The 17,217-nt window shown below is 49.7% G+C and overlaps 1 protein-coding gene across 6 annotated transcripts in view; it reads right to left on the reverse strand.

Moving 5' to 3' along the window:
- Nucleotides 1-17,217, reverse strand: part of Coq8a (coenzyme Q8A) — a 30,783-nt gene that overhangs the window by 11,797 nt on the left and 1,769 nt on the right. Inside the window, exons 1-4 of one of the 6 annotated variants that reach the window (NM_001163290.1) lie at nt 16,402-16,451; nt 5,028-5,213; nt 1,849-2,250; nt 1,543-1,609 (exon numbers count right to left, since the gene is read on the reverse strand). In NM_001163290.1, the coding sequence (NP_001156762.1) occupies nt 1,543-1,609; nt 1,849-2,250; nt 5,028-5,204 (646 nt within the window). In that variant the 5' untranslated portion in view covers nt 5,205-5,213; nt 16,402-16,451. Of the gene's footprint in view, nt 1-1,542; nt 1,610-1,848; nt 2,251-2,465; nt 2,559-5,027; nt 5,214-5,428; nt 5,762-16,401; nt 16,452-16,568; nt 16,624-17,217 lie in introns of those variants that run through there. The other 5 variants (NM_001359268.1, XM_006496962.2, XM_006496961.2 and 2 more) reach the window with 5 other exon arrangements.

Genomic DNA, 17,217 nt, shown 5'->3' on the forward strand with positions numbered 1-17,217 from the left:
CAGGCACTGTAGACCAGGCCCCACCTGTACTCAGGAGGGACCCAGGGTCTTGTGTGTGTGCTAGGCCAGATCTCCACTCCCTGAACCACATCCTCAGCCCTAAAGTCCACTGTAATTAATACACATGGCTCACTCACTCTGCTAAGAAAGTCCACATAGAGCAGACAGACAGACATGGCTAATGTCCTCTGCGTGGGTACTAACAGTGTACTTCTAGATAATACTGGCATCCAATAGCAGCCTCATCCCCCAGGCACTGCAGCCCAGGAGGAAGAGGGAGAGAAACAAAAAGAAAGAGACAAAGCTCCCTGAGGTGTCTTCTCCCCGGGGAAGACCTAACAGGTCCTCTGCTGTCTATGTAGGAAGGTAGGTGCCTACTCATAGGACAGGCAGCTCAGATGTCCCTGCACAAGACAGAGGTCTGTGCTCAGCTCCTCCTCTGAAACTGCACAGAACAGCAGCCATTCTCAGCAGGTTCCTCTCACACTCGATGAAGAATCTGCTACCACATACACAAGCACCATGACAGATGCTTCACTGCAGGCCCAGAAACTGTCAGGACCCACAGCCTGAACCTTCTGAAACTGCCTGTTGCTTCTGCCACAGGTTTTGGCAATGGTAGAGAGCAGAGAAAGTAACTGATAGAGATGGACAAACAAGAGGATATACTTTCCAGGAAAGGGAAGACAGAAGGTCCTGGGCCTCCCTAACCAACTCAACACCAGGACCATCACTGTCATAACCTACCAGAACTGTTATTTAGCTAACCACTGGTCCAAGGCCAGTATGTGAAACAAGCCAGCAAAGCTATTCTTTTGTAGTTTACATTGCCTGAACCTGGAGAACCTACAGAGCACAGATAAACCTTCATAAACTGCACCTCCAGAAACCCACATCACAGCACCCTGCAGCAAATGGCCAAGCACTCGCAACAGGACCTCGCAGACGAGCAGTGTGCACATGCACTATGTAAATGTCCTTCCAGAAGAGCACAGGTATGGTAGGGTCAAAGGCTACTTGCATAAAAGCAAGGACAAATAAAATGCCCAGGCCTGCAGCAATCAGCTTTAACTGTTGGCAGCAAAGGGCCAGAGTCTGTCAGTACCACACTAGCAGTCAGACTATAGGATCTGGTAAACAGGTTCCCCAAATGGCTGGTCCCAGACCAAAAGGCCCTCTATCTAGGGAGCCAAAGGGCCCAGTGAGGCACCTGTATTCATGACCGGTCTCCTTCCAGCAAAGACTGCCCCAAGGACTAGCCAACTAGCCCAAGCTGTAGCCCATGGCAAGATACAGCCACACACCAGGCCCAGGGATAAGCCAAGATGAGGCTGGAATCCAGTAATGAGGTCATCACCCACAGGAAAACACTCAGCAGCTACTTCATGGGCAACATGGCCATATACCACCCAGTACTGGGGCACGGCTGGATTCCCAACCATTTCCACCTTAATGTACATTGGCCACCTCCACTCGAACAGGACAAACAGGGCAGGGCAGGGCAGTAGAGGAGGGGCAGCACGGGGTACGTGACCACCTCACCTCCAAAGTTGGCCAACCGCCCAATCCGGGTAACTGGCACCTTCCGCTCCCGAGCCCGCTCACTGAGCTGAAGGGAAAAACAAGAGAGACCTATAGGACTGACAAAACTAACAAATGAGACAAGACAGCCTGAGGCTCATGCTGTCTGTGCCTCCCCTCTCCACTCCCACTGGCAGCACTGTACAAAAAGGCTTCCAGGTATTTCTAAAGTCACAGCATGGGAGGTTGGGGGGAGATGCGGACCAGCCCCAGCCCCACTAGGAATAGAAACCACCCAAGTCCAGCCAGAACGCCTCTCAGACCTACCATCTGCTTGTGTGGCTTGCTCTCAGGGCGAGCCTTGGCCTGCCGGGCCTTTTCAATGTCTTCAGCCGTGAGGCCTCCCACGGAGGACTGGTCCTGGTGGAAGGATCTTCGCTGGATGCCGTTGGCCAAGAACAAGTCTCTGTGATCTACAAAGAGCCTTCCATTGACTCTGCCCATAGGAGAGGTGGCCTGTCCAGGGAGCCCAGCTTCCCTGAAAGGCCCACTGGAAGCATAGGCAGGGGCCGGTCCCTGACTGTGGGATGGAGACAGTGACTGGTCCAGGGAAGAGGCCGCAGAGAAGTCCAGGGAGGTTCCAGCTGCCTGTGGTGTTGAGAACTGAACTTCGGCTTCCAGATCTTCAAAGTTCTCAGTGGCATATGAATCTTCATGCTTATCCTGACCCTGCGGGGGACAAAGGCCAGTGTGAGGGGCAGGGCTGGGCTGGTGAGGTACTTGCATGTGACTGCCCATCAGCCCTCTCTAACCCTCCAAAGGATGCTGCCTAAGACCTGAGGTCCACTTCAAAGGCTAGGAGGCAGCAAATAGCTCTCACATGCTTCTTCTAGAAGCCTGCTGTGTGATCTCAGGCAGGATGCTATACACTACTGGGCACTTACTGTAGGCCCAGCCAGGGCCAGGGAAGATGCACATGGCTGTAGCAACAGGCTCCTCATCTATAAAGCAGGGCCAGCACTGAGCAGCACGTGGGGCTTTTAGGAGAGAAACCAGGACAAAAGCTGAGGAAAGCCTGCAGAAGCATAAGTCACAGAGCAGCGAGTGATGAGAGGAGAGCACAGGTGGGAAGCACGGAGCCACAGCACCTCACAGCAGACAAAGCCTACCATCAACCCGGCATGCAGCTACAGTTCTTGCCAGACATGGTCAGAGCCTGGCTGTCCTTGCCAATCTGAGATACAGAGAAAGGGGGCAGAGGACACCCCATGTTTCCTTTGTACATCATAGGTTTAACCTCCAAGCCCAGATTCCTTCTAGTTTTTAACCTGGAATGAACTTGGACAAGTTCCTAACCACTCTCAGTGACTTCTACATCTGAAAATAGGGCCCCCACTGTCAGACAGCAACAGAGTTACACCCAAGGTCACAGAAACTGCTGGTAAATGCTATAATTAAATAGCACTGTGTCCTAGAGAGAGGGGGAGGGCAGGCCTATGGCCATGTTCACTGGTCCAAATGAAATCTGAGCAAATGCCATGGCCTACGTGCTGTCCGGATGCCATACAGCAACACAGGGAGACCTGCAGCCCCATGCACAGCTACCTGAGATGCCCTAAGGACTAGAGCCCTGCTCTCCCAGGAAGTGGGTAGACTAGAAGCTACACTCACTTCACAATACCTAACAGACTAAGAACTGATGTGACCGGTAAAGGGCAGAAGGCAACAGGCAGCAGAGCAGGGGTCCAGAGCCAAGGCCAGCTCTGCTGCCCCAAATCCTAGAACAGAACAAACACAGCACACTGAGGCTCTGGAGCCCTCTACAGCCAGGGAGGCCTAGTACGATGAGCCTGGGTCAGAATCCCCTCCTGTCCCACAACTCCCACAATAACCTCCTAATCTTGTGTGACTGCTATTACAGTAGCTGGGGGTTCCCAACGCAGCAAAGGACCCCTAGTGCCTGAAAGGGCCCCAGCCTCCCTAAGCACCTGATGAGATGTGTGACTATGAAGCACATGGGTTCCCAGAGCGATCAGATCCCTCAGACCTCCAGGGTAGAGAAAAGCTGCACAAATCTAAGCATTCGGGATGGAAGGGAACCCAGGAGGCCTCTGTGCCCAGGGACCTCCTCCATGGCACTGAGCTATCTGTCTTCTGCCTCAATGTCTCACTATACAATGTGGGGACGAGAAGTCCCGGGTGAGAGTTTACACACTGGTGAAGAAACCCAGTCTAGAATACCGTCTTCATTTGGAGTGACCCAGAGCAAGCTCATCTTCCAAGCTTTCTAGAGGACTACCACCCACCAGCCAACCTCAATACCAGGAGGACAAAGACTCTCACCCTAGCACTTGACGTAATCTCGGAGGGAGTAAGTACACCGCACATGAGCAGTAGGGGACCTCAAGAATGCAGGGGAGAAAGACTTAAAATCAGAGTAGCCTGTGGGATGAAGAATACACACACACACACACATATATATACACACATATATACATACATATATATATGCATATATATATATACATACATACACGCACGCACGATACATACATGCACGTACGCGCGCACGTACACACACACACACACACACATATATATGCTTGATGTTTAAGCCTCCCAGTCTGTTATCTTCTATTATTATAACAGCTCCCTCACAGAGAAACCTGATCTCTAATATGACAACAGGACATGCCACAGGACAGAAATGGCACGGAAAAGAGGCAGGGCAATCTCTGCAATGCATGCACACAAGGGTATGCACACATGCTTGCATAGGCATGCATGTGCACGCACACGCGCACACACACACACACACACCTACACACCTACACACCTCCCTTCAGGGTACTGAGTTGCTAAGAGGCAGTACTACAGTACAGCCAGGTCTATGCTGACGCTGCCTTGGTTTAGACACACCCCTTGATCTAAGATGCTGAGGTTTCCTGGACCTTTGCCCCAACAGCATGAGGGGAGGGGAGAGACAGTGCTGCCCTCCCCAGGGCTCTGAGAGCTGACCCTCTGGAAAGGAGCGCCTTCAGCACATAACAGATCTTGATGAGGCTCAGGAAGCCTTGCCTATACGAGGAGCCTTCAAAGGCTAAAGCTGGGGCAGGCTGATCTACAAATGGGCCCTGCTGTGGACTGCATGTCTGAAACCTAACCCATTGCATGCCAGTACATGGAAGGAGATTACATCATGAGCACAGAGCCAGGAAATGGGCCCTTATTGGATGCCAAATCTACTAGAGCCTCAATCTTGGCCTTCCCAGCCTCCAGAACTGAGAAGTAAGTAGTGTCACTTAAGCACCCTAGTCTGGTATTCTCACACAATGTCCTACCCTACGCTAAAATGACAGTGGGACACACCAGCCACTCTAGTCTCATCTACAACAAGACAGGAGGTCAGGTTTCTGCGGCCTGGTTCATTCCCTGGTCACATTAAGAGCTCCAAGTCTGGCTCTGCCTACCAGCACCCCACACCCATGGCTGGAAGGGCCTCTCACCTGCACCTTCCCGAAGACCATGCTGAACTGCTCCACAGCTGTAGACTGCAGGGCCCTGGCCGCCAGGAGGAGCTCCCCACCAAGGCCCAGGTTCTGCAAGTGGGTTTCCACCGCTGCTTGGGTCAGCTTGGCAAGGCCTTTGGCCACCATGATGGCATCCCCCAACATAGCAGCCATCCTTCAGAGCTGGAAGAAAAGAGGCCAAATCAGGGACCGGGTACCGCATCTGACACAGGATCGTATGTACTCGCCCCGACTCTGAGCGGAAGGCAAAACTGACGGTTTGGTTTTTCTGCTGATCTTCCCTTTCGATTGAAAACTGAAGCGGCAGGAGAGGAGCAGGGCCCAGGGCAATGACCAAGTACTTCCACGCACTTACCAATGCCCGAGCATTTCCTCACCTGTGCTCAAGAGCGCCTCTGAGACACCTCAGCACAGAAGTCAAAGCGCTGTGGCAGAGGCAAGACTTAGCATGTGCACTGACTCCTAGTCTAGTGCTCTTCCTTCTGAAGCACAGGGGAGGCTGAAGCAAACGTGGCCCCTCCCCAAGCAGCTCCTTGCAGGAAGGCCTAGGGGTCTACATAGGACAGTGGTGCCTCTCTCCGGGCCCCAAGAGATGAGGGTGTCTGCCTCTTTCAAATCCCGGATGCACTTCCCAGTGAAGCGGGAGGCAGCTGAGGGAACTCCCCTGACCTACAGATCAGCCAGGGGTTCCACACTGCAATTCAGCACTGAGAACAACAGACAAGGCACACAGGGCAAGTAAATGCAACCATACACCACTGTGGAGGCCAGCTGCCCGCCTCTATGCGTGCCTCCTTTGCTCTCTATTGGCCATAGCAGAAAGTGTTTCTGAATGTAGGTCAGGGTCAGAGATGCTGAGACCCAGTATCTACAGTATAGTTAGGGCCTGGCCTAGTTGGTTATTAACTACCCCCTGAGGCATGTTTATAGGTTAAGATCAGTCCTGTTAACTTGCTGGAAGCTAAAGAAAAAAAACAGGGAGAGCCAGAGATCTCACTGCAAGTAGCACCATGACCAAGGCAGGGAGCCGAACTGGGTAGACCAGGTAAGAGGAAGGTGAAGGGAACTTCAGGCTGGGGACTGGCATAGGAGCAGGGGCCCTGACTCACAGACATCGGAAGAGAGAGGACAGTCAAAGGGGCACCTCAATTCCATCTTTCACTACATCGAGAGAGGCACAGATGGGGAAGGGCACACAGGAGCACTGGCAAGGGTCCTGACCAGAACGAGGGGACACCTGAGCACAGGCACACAACTGCCTAAGAGTGAGTTGCAGGGGAGAGATGCCTCTGGCCTGTGCTAGCATCTGCATCATGTGCACACATGTACACACAGATACTCTGGCTTTAAAGACCTTAAAAGGAGAATTGTTACAGCACAAACTCACTACCAAACAGGCAGTTATGAGGCTGTGTTTATAATGTACCCTTGGGTGGTAACTTTCCTTCAAATACTAGCAGTTAGCACACCTAGGGCTAAGACTTTCTTACGCACCTCTTAATACTTATAAACAATCCACGGGCATCGGTCAGTGAGAACAGCAGAGTTAGAGAAAGAACTAAGTAGCCAGCTAAGTCACCACCAATTTCTCAGTGGCCCTGGGGTTGGGGGTGGGGTACCCTGGCCTGTTTAGTGCCTCCTCAAGCACTTGGCTCACTGACATACAAGGACAAGGCACTGTTTGGTCACAGCTTACTGACCCTCCAGTCTAAGCCAGTAGGTTTGGAGAAAATTACCAGGTCACACCCTAGGTTTCTGCTCTGCACTCCTCTGATTTAATGGCAATAAACAGGTGAATGAACCCACAAATCAAACAGCTAGTACTGGTAAGACAGTGTGCAATCGGAGCTCAAGCAGGCCTGATAGCAGCTCCTGACTCAACAGCTGCCACCACCCTCAACACACACCGATGCATCTTGTCCACTACCCTGAAGTCTAGATACTACTCAGGTTTCCCACGAGGGACCTGGAGAACATGGAAAGGGTGGCTGGATTTTAAAGATCTGTGCCAGAAACACACTCCTACTACTGGAGATGGCTCAGTGGTTAAGAGCTATTGCTGCTCTTGCAGAGGTCCCAGGTTCGGTTCCCAGCACCTGTGTCAGACAGCTCACAACTTCCTAGCTCCAGGAATTCCACACTGTCCTCTGACCTCAGTGGGCACCTGCATACATATACCATAGACATACACCCATGTATACAGGTGGTTGTATGTAACTCAAGCTTTGGGAGATCTGACATCCTCTCTGGCTTGACCACACACACATGTACATACCCACTCAGATATATATAATATAATATAACATAATACATATATATAATATGTGTGTGTATATATATACATATATATATGCATAAACAAAAGAAAATCCTTACTTAAAAGGATTGATGCTTAAGAAGGCTGGAGAGATGACTCAGTGGTTAAGAGCTGTTGCTGCTCTTGCAGAGGACCCAGGTTTAGTTCCCAGCACCCACATGGTGGATCGAAGCCATCAGTAACTCCAGTTCTACAGAATCTGGTCCCTTCTTCTGATCTCTTCAAGCACCAGGCAGGTTCATGGTGCATATACACACATGTAGGCATACACATAGTTAATAAACATTTTTAAAAATTAATGAAGAATGAATCATACGTTCTTTCCTGCCTGAACAGTTGTATATGAAATACTAGTGAATTTCAAAATGGTGCCAAGTCCTGCCCTAGATACTGCACCCCAGATTCCCTTGTAGATTTCTGCTTTCCTCAAGTTGGCAGTGCCTGCTAACGAGCACAGCCTACTCTTTATGAGCATGTAGACTTCAAAGTTGCTGTGATTAGTCCACGGCCACCCCTTGGGTAAACATTACTTACTCGGTGTGCAGGGCTATGCTGGGCCTCGCTCACAGGACAAAGTGAACCAACCGTTCACAGCCTTATCATTACAGGCAGCGTCCTGCAAGGGGTCCCCGTCCCCTGACAGCAAAGAGGAGGGGAGGAGCAATGACTAGCAGAAGGCAGCTGCTCTCCATAGCTCTTCTCTCTCTGCTTTTCAAACTTAGGGCCTTAAAGACCCTATTAATACCCAGTTCACCCCAATCCCACCGTGACCAATAATCCAGCCAAGTCAGGCACTCAGCTAGGAGGCATTTATATCATAGTTTTCATCCAAAGCCCAGAAACCCTTTCACACACAAGAACCATACCAGCACCACGATGTCAGGGACAAGTGGGGAATGTCAGCCCCACTACCCTCCCCACCCTCCGCCAGCCCTGACAACAGTACCCTGCCGGTTTGGGGACACTGTTCCTGAGTAAATGTTCTACTCTGAGGGGAACAAAGGATCCAGCAACCTCAAGTAAAGCTGTGTGAGAGAGTAGATACTCATACCCAGAGAAGAACTGTGCCAGCATCCTTCACGCATATCACTGTACCTGGCTTGTCCCTGCAGGCCCTGAACCAATGTGTCCTATCCATGTGCCCATAGCACATCTGTAACGGGCACCAACACCAGGTAAGCACTGGAGGCAGAAACAAAGGAGGTGCCTGCCTTGTGAAATACCATCTTCAGAGCCTAGACATGGCCCAGTCCTGCCACCACCAGCCAGATGACTCAGATTCTTATACACCTCTTCTGTTCCTAATGTTAAATTTGTATCAGAAAAGTAAATAAAGACATCTCCAACAGAATTGCATTGAAGAAGCTTTCCCCCTGGGGCACAGAGACTGAGAAAGAGACACAGGCAGACCAGAGGCCAATGTCCCCGAGGCTCTGGGAGGCTTTCCTACTGACCATCATTTGCCAATCCCCCTTTAAAAAAAGCCTTCCAGAGCTACCTCCTTGGAGCCACATCCTGGCTGGAAGTTATCTGGCGAATTGGGGACCTTCAAATAAAGTCACCAGGACTGACAAACGTGCCCAGGGAATGCAGGCCTGTCCAAATATAGAAAGACGTGTGAGCAGAAAAGTCTTTTTTAAACACGTGATGATTCCAACAAGCACAGACCTGACAAAGCCTCAAATGGAGACATCATCCACTGGAGGGAGCTTTATCTGGCTGGAGAGTAGCCATATGCACTCCACTTCATAGCCAGGATATACCAAACTGTCACTGCCCTCATGGTGAGAGAGAACAACCTGAGATGGTCGAGGAAGATTTCCCAAGTCAATAGCCTTCATAACTACAGGGCATCATGGACCAGCTCCAGGACAGTGAAGTGGTGGTATTCACACCTCTGAGATCAAGGGTGGACCCTCCTCTGGCCCTTCTCTGTCACAGCTGCCACTAAAGACTTGGGATGGTTGGGATAAGAACCTAAACAGAAACTACACAGGAAGTCTTTGGCCCTGAGAAGCCATCCCCAGCCAGTACAGTCCCCTGATGCATATACATCCTCGGGGCCCTCGGGCACTTCAAGTCTGGCCTGTCTAAAGTCAGCAACCTTGATGCCCTAGCCACACACAACAGCTGTGCTCACCACCCTGCCTCGCCTTGGACTTCCCATGCATTCCCAGGCTGCCAGCCAGAGCAGTTTCTTTAAAAGAAACACCCTGCCTAAGTGCTCCCATACCCCACAGCTTCTCTGAGATCCCTAAGAGGCAGAAAGAGCCTTCCTGACCCAGCCCTCTCAGCCTCACCAGCCTTAGGCTTACTGTGCTCCTTCCACTGAATGTGTTCCAGCCAGGCTAAACCACTCATGGACTTCATGGGGGGGGTCCCTCCTGAAGGCCCGGGTTCCTTGAGCAAAGGGAACAAGTGTATTTCCTCCCTCCTCAGGGGCATCTGTCCCAGCTTCCTATACCGTGCTCTCCAGATCTGTCTAGTAGCTACCTTGCTAGAGGCTGCTAGCCACAGGACAAGAACCACGTCTATCTTCCTGCATACATTCCTGACCCTCCAGCACCAAAGGGTACTTTACAGCAATAAATACCTAGCAAGTTAGAAGAATTTAGCTGGTTCCTCCAAAGCTTGAAAAAGCTTGAGAAAAATGGCTTAAACCTTCTTGCAGCTTTGACCCACAAATGGCAACCAAACACTCCAAGAGCTCGTCAGAAACAATACTCCCCCAGCTGCAGGCTGCAGCAGAAGGAACCGGAGAGTTTAACAGACAGCTGCCACACTCCCAGGATTCTGTGTTTCTAGCAAAGTGCCATATGTGCCAACTTTGATAGCCCTAGTCATTCTAAAAAAGAGGGAAAGGGGACAGGGGTGACTGGCACCACAGACCAAGCAGGAAGCCTCCACTGAGAGATGTTTCTAAAGTTTCCACCTGCTGCTCTGTCTCCGAAGCGCCCGGCTTCACCACGACACAAACCTTTCAGATGTTCAATTTTCCATGATTCCTTCAAGCCCTTGAAAAGGAGACCAGAAGGGACCATACTTAAGGACGATGGCCCCAGAGCCAACACCAAGAACTCTCTGGACTGTCACTTCAAAGGTTCTTCCTTTCTGGGAGCTCCCACGAGGCCAGTGAGTGCCTTCTCCCCCTTCCCAGTGAGGAACCTTCTTTTCCTTTGGACAGCAACATGTGGATTTCAACCCTCTAAGGGAAATGAAAAGTCCCATTACATCCTTAACATTTTCCCTTTTCTGACAAAAAGGAAAGAATGTAAGGACGATTCCTCCAAGGAGTCAGAAGGAATGCATCAGAGTAAACAAGCTTCAGAACCAAGGTCCTCAAATCCCTGCTTATTAGATCTGTCCTTCGCCTACACCGTAAAAGTCACACGTCAAGGACGAGCAGTGATGCACCTCAGTCACTGAACTCCGGGCCTCTGTCTGCAGGTCAAGCAATGTCCTACAGTGCTAACATCTTCCAAAGGCAACTTAATACTAGATAGAGAAGGAAAAGGAAATGGAACAGACCGTCCTCTGCTCTTCCTGTCAGCAAGCAACAATAGGTGTCACCAGGGAAGCCAGGCCTCTGCTTACCCAGTTCCTCACACAAGGACCCACTCCAAGAATCTCTGCCCCTTCTCCCCAGTCCATCCGTCTGATAACAACCCCAAAATCCTTCCCCGATCCCTCAAATTACATTGTTTTAAAGTGGATGTGTGTGGTAATTCGGCTCTAAGAATGGGCGTCACGACACTTTTGGAAATGAGTCAGGTGAGTGTCTGAGTTACCCTCTTGTACTGTGTTAAAGACACCATGGCTACAAGCACCTTTGGGGGGGGGAAGGCTTTATTTGTTTGACACATCTCATCAGAGCCCATCCTTGAGGAAACCAGGGCATGAACTGAAGTAAGAAGAAAGCCGGGGCACAAACTGAAGCAGAGACCACGGATGGATGCTGCTTACTGGCTTGCTCCTCAGGATTTGCTCAGCCTGCTTCCTTATACAAGGCAGAAGGACCAGCTGGCCAGGAGTAGCACTGACCACTGTGGACTGGACCATCCTACATCAATTAGACATCAAGACAGGACCCTAACATGCCAATCTTATGGGGGTCTTTCTCGATTAAGATTTGCCCTTCCCAGATAACTCCAGGTCTCTGTCAAGCTGACAAAAAACCAATCAACTCAGTAAACAGCAGTATACGTGTAGGGTGGAACACTGTGGTAACTTAAATATCACAGAGAAAGGATTGACAAATAAGAGTATACTGCATGTCCCTGGAGGGAAAAACATGTCATCACAGAACATTTAAAAGCATGAGGCTTTTGCTGGGATGCCAGAGTCTTCAAAAATTCGTTTTCTAAAATTTTGTACAGAGAACATGTACTGTTTGAATAATATTAAAAATGTGTTTTTTTAAATCCCTTAAATATGTTGTTGAAGAAAACGTTTTAAGTAAGCACACAAATATGCATGTTTCAAAAACTATTCCATATTCTTCTAGTGCCTGTCTAGGGTAGAATAGACAGTAGGTTAAGGGACAGATCAAAAGGTTATAAATAACACTGCTCTGGGGCCCTTGGTTAGCCCTGGTCTTCAGAAGACACCTCCCCCAAACTGGCTGCCAGGCACATAACCTGTAGGCATCTTACTTTGGGGAATAAGGTTCCGCTGCCCTTCTCAGAAGGGTGGTGAGGAAATCACTTGGCACAGACCCTTCCTCCCCACTGGCCCTGCACCAGAAGGTAGAAACAGTTAATGAGTGCCAACTCTACACAGAGTCTCTGGAATGCCTAAGTTAGATCGAGTAACAAGTACGGTAACCATATTTTCTCGGGAGGAAGACAGATGACCTCAGTGTCCTTCAGGGCCAGAGGGTAAGTGAACCAAGTCCCAGGGCCATAGCTAGTCTCACTGTAACCAGCAAGCCTGGAAGAAATGAGGATATTTCTAAATATCCTCTAAAAGATAAAAAGAGGCAGTTGTACCGTCTCTATCTGGTCTTGGGGAACAATGGACTCTAATGATCTAGAATCCTCCTAGAAATTTCACATCAAGAAAAAAACTGCCTTAAAACCTGGGCTACCCACAGAGGAAACTTTTCTCTCAGGGATTTATTTGCAACTTGTCAGCCCTTGTTGCAGGAGTATGGACCCTAGGCAGTGGACAGTGACAGGCAGAGCAGCACCTTGGCCGGAACGGCTTGAGAATAAGTATCTCTTGCCTTAGCCGGGCGGTGGTGGTGCACACCTTTAATCTCAGCACTTGGGGGGCAGAGGCAGGTGGATTTCTGAGTCTTCTATTTAAGCTCTCCCTTCACATAAGGACCCTAGTGAGGGATCAGGGAATGGGGGGAGGAAGGTGATCACTGGATCTCTTCTAATGAAGAAATCTCTTTTTTTCTGATTTTCACTGTTATTTTTGTTCTTTTAATTTGGCTTATCAAGGATGGGTGGCTGAGCCTGGCTTGGTAGAGCAGCCAAGGTATAAACCGTGACGCTAACTCTAATAACCCAACTGCCTATTTCTGTAAATAAAGTTGTACTGAGTCGCAGCCATGTACTTCCTACCATGGCCAGCCATTCCCATTTCTTGTTGGTTTGGTTGCAAGAGAGACCAATGGCCCATAAAACCCAAAATACTTATGTTCTGTCCTTCAAAGATGAAGTCTGTAGACTCCAATTCTAGGATAACAAACTATAACCACAATTATTCCAGGACATCACCAGGAATTATAACCTAACAGGCCACTGAGGATGGTCCTGGGATAAGGATCCCCAACACTATCAAGCTCATGTCCTGATACCCAGAAATGGACCTGACCCACCACCGAGAGCCCGGAGACCACCTTTTACTGGATTACCTAGGAAGGGAACCCCAAAAGCCGCTCATGAGTGGGAGCAGGAGGGAGCGTCAGATGCCATCCTCCCTGAACAGATGCTTCTCCCAGCCCCTAACTGTTAACCACCTGTATTCTCCTCCTCACCCCACACGGAAAAGCCACTGTCAGTCCACGGCTTGCACTCTTACATGGCTACCTACCTCATCTACCACCTCATCAACACTTTGTTCCTTCGCATTCACGGTCTCTCTAACTGGTTCCTGCAGGGCAAACACTGAGAAAGAACCACCAGAGAGCACAGGGGTGTCCTCTGGTAGGCAGGCAGCAGACAGGGATGCCCCCAAGCCTCATGCAAGGCCCTCTTGACTATGGGACAGAGGCCAAACACTGGAGAGCCACACTGGATGGCCAGCCTGCCCTACACAAGTAGCCAGTCCTCCTCACTGCTCACCATGAGCTCCAGCCAGATGTAGCCCTGGTAGCACGTATTATAATTCCATACCACTCTGGAGGCTGAAGCAGGAGGATCATGGGTTTGAGAACAGTTTGTACTACATTGCAAAATCCTGTCTCAAAAAAAAAATGTATGTATTAAAAAAAAGTATTTGACTCAGGTAGTGGCCCAGCAATTAGGTCAAGACCTCTGTAATTGGTCACCTGGCTCGGCTGCCAACTTGCAGTTAAAATTATATAAGCTTAGTTTTGTCCCTCAGTTTTCTCATCTGCACTTGAGAGTAGATTAGAGGCCTCACATGAAAGTATTTAAGGTATTTACGGCATGCACTGGGTATCTAGAACCATTAATTGGAGTGATTATGAACATTGTGACCATGCAGGTATCCTGCTATAGACCCAGTGAAAGCAAAAAAGAGCACAAATAACTAATATCTTTTTTAAAAAAGAAAGAATTAAAAGCTCTCCCTATAAAGTCCAGGATCACTTCTGAGTCAGGGAGACAGGCAGTGCTGGGAAAGGCTGGGTTGGTCCTCACCAGAGTGGTTTATTTAGCAATGTCGGATGAGGCACCACCCCAGAGAGGTGGTTCAGCGTGCTGCCTGCCAGCTTGGAAACATGGTGGACATAAACACGCAGAGAAAGACACACCTCGCACCACTGCACATACACACGTTCTCTGTGTGCTTCACCCACTAGCACATACACACATGGGCATGGCAATAGCAGAGCCGACCCCCTCCCCAGTTCAAACTCAGTTTTTATGAGTCAGGCTGCGTGAGTCTCCACGCTGACTTCATGAGTCTGCAGACACAAGCATGTTTTCCTAGATTCATCCCACTCCTGTCTACAACAGGGAAGCGGGGAGAGCGGAGGAAGCAGGCGGCTGTTGCCCAGGAAGCTAGTCTGCTCTGGCTGTTGCTGTTCACAGGACATTCTCAACTAACCTGGCCGCAGCAATGCCCAGCCTGCCCTTTGATGGCCAGTGGTAGCTACCAACACCTCGGGGAGCGAGAACCACTCAGTTACTTTTCACTTTCTCAAAGAACGGAGTTGTCTGTGAGCACTGTCAAATGACAACCATTGGCGAACTATCAGCAATTGGCTCTGCCTCCCTTCTCCATGCCAAGACCTGGCATTTTATGCAAACAAGTCTCCAGGACATATCACCAGCCCAGTGAACAGCAGGTCTTCTAGCTCCTGGGCACTTAACAAACTGCAGGCTGACAGACAGACTGACAACAAAGATCGGTTTCCAGCTTCAGCTTAAATACTATGTTTGACCTCCAGGCCACCGGGACCAGTGTGGCTCCTGGGACCAGTGTGGCTCACTTCCTCATGCATAAATCAAGACAGTGTGACTTACCCTCAGAGGACAGAATGAAGACAAGGAACCCCACAGAGCTCTTTCTGAAGTGGTCTTTTCAGATTTAACCAGGTCTGGAGAGAATAACTCTTAAAGGAATTCGGAAGAATTCATGTAGATATTCTATGAAAACAGCAGGGGAGGTACAGCCCTGTGCTGACTTCACACAGATGCGAGCAGAAAGTCTATATGCCTCAGGGAAAGCCCAGTGAGGTACAGGGGTAGAAAACAGGGAAACATCTCTCTGGTGTAAACACACATACTCTCTTGCATACACACTCTTACAAACACACTACACACACACACCTTTCTGCTGTAAACAAACACACACTCATGCACAGACACACACAAACATATCTGCTGTAAAACTAACTCCTCTCTCTCTCTCTCTCTCTCTCTCTCTCTCTCTCTCTCTCACACACACACACACACACACACACACACAGAGCGCTTTCCCTCTCAGTACCCTCGGGATTCCCTGTCCCTCCCACACTGAGCCCAGGACCTACTCCCTCTGTAACAACCCCATTGCTCCTTCTACTCTAGAACATGAGTGATGAGATATGAACCTTCAAATCTTGGTCCCTCATCTCAGACCCTCTCTCCCAGGCCTTTCTTGTGCATGTCCTCTTTTAGATAAGCCCTTCCTCTCAATCCCTCAATTCATGCCCAGCCTCCCTGCACCAAACACAGGGAAGCACCTGCAGACTCTGTTCTCCTAGGAAGAGAGCACACACACCCGCACACCCCGCTGCCCCTCTGTGACATCGGAAGGGCAAGCCAGTGGGACTCCTCAACCGACCTCCACCTCAACTGCACTTCCTGTCGGCCTCACACATTCCCACAACTCTCCCCTCAACTTCCTTCATCAAAATCTCTTCACCCGTTCCACAGTCTGCAGCTGAGCAGCTCACACAGGTCCTGGCCCTCCTGCTTCCCCACTCTGTACTGTCTGCTGGGCTGCTTCCTTCTGTCCTTGAGCTATTCAAGGCTTCCCCATGCTCAAGGCAGGTAGACTCTCTGATCCGAGTGGCCCACATCTGCACTGCACACCCATCCCAGGCCTACAGGCAGCCCCAAGGCACACACGGGAACTCTGAAGGCTGATGAAACTACTCTAACTTTGACTGTGCTTGTGGTTAATGATTTTTTTTCAATTGTGTGGAATATGGGTGTACTTAGTGCATGCAAATTTTATCTTAATAAAAAAGGATAGAATAAAATAGTTCCAAAGCCACTCAGCCCCATTATGTCTGATACTAACATCGTCACCTTCCCCCAAGTTAGTTCCTTCTCTTATGACCTCTATTTCCAGTACTGACACCATTACACAACTTCTTCACCATCTAGAACTCTGACCCACATATCCTACCTGTATATATTCAGTCCACACGCTGAGTTCTATGGTCCCTCTGATTCTACTACCTGTGACTCAGGTCACCCTGTCCTTAAAGGCTGCCCCTCCCACCCCTTCACGCCCATTCCCATCATACAACCAACTAGAGAAGAAGCAGGATCTTTGAGCGCCCCCGCCACTACCTCCTTTCTCACTGGCTCTCCCCAGTTCTTGACTGTTAACAGGAATGTTAGAACTATTCCCAGTTGCCAAGCCAAAACAACACTTATAATATTCCTGTCTAATTTTGCACACGGCTCTGGTTTCGACTGGCAAAGAGAATGACTCAGGGTCCGTGGCTCTTAACGGAAAATTATCCTGCCAAGCTGTGAGCCTCCCAATAATAAACCTCTCTTAAGAAGGAAGTGACTTCCCTTCCAGGTCTTTTTCTGTGGGTAACAAAGGGCACCCCAAAACCCCTACTTGGAATGCTCCTCCTTCCCCAGCTGCAGAATCCTGGCACATTCCCACAAAAATACAAATTCACTGCAAAGGCTTCGGATATTTTTCTTTTCCAGTGCATCATCTTTCATCTTCTCCGAACAGCCATCATTTTAGGACTTAATACTAAATTCTAGGTTCCACAGAAAGCAAAATGTAGACCCAAAAGCAAAGCCTCTCACTCTACACAAAAGAAGAACTGGACCATGGTTTCTGGTGCTAATCAACAACAAATGCATTCTGCAAACTGCGTGTGTGCAGACACTGCACGGAAACACCTGCATGTGTGTGCATGTATACGTGTGGTGTGCAGCCAGACACTCCCTGCAGACACAGGCATGCTCTCCTTCC

This window comes from Mus musculus, chromosome 1 (assembly GCF_000001635.26).
Source record: "Mus musculus strain C57BL/6J chromosome 1, GRCm38.p6 C57BL/6J".
Taxonomy (NCBI): Eukaryota; Metazoa; Chordata; class Mammalia; order Rodentia; family Muridae; genus Mus; species Mus musculus.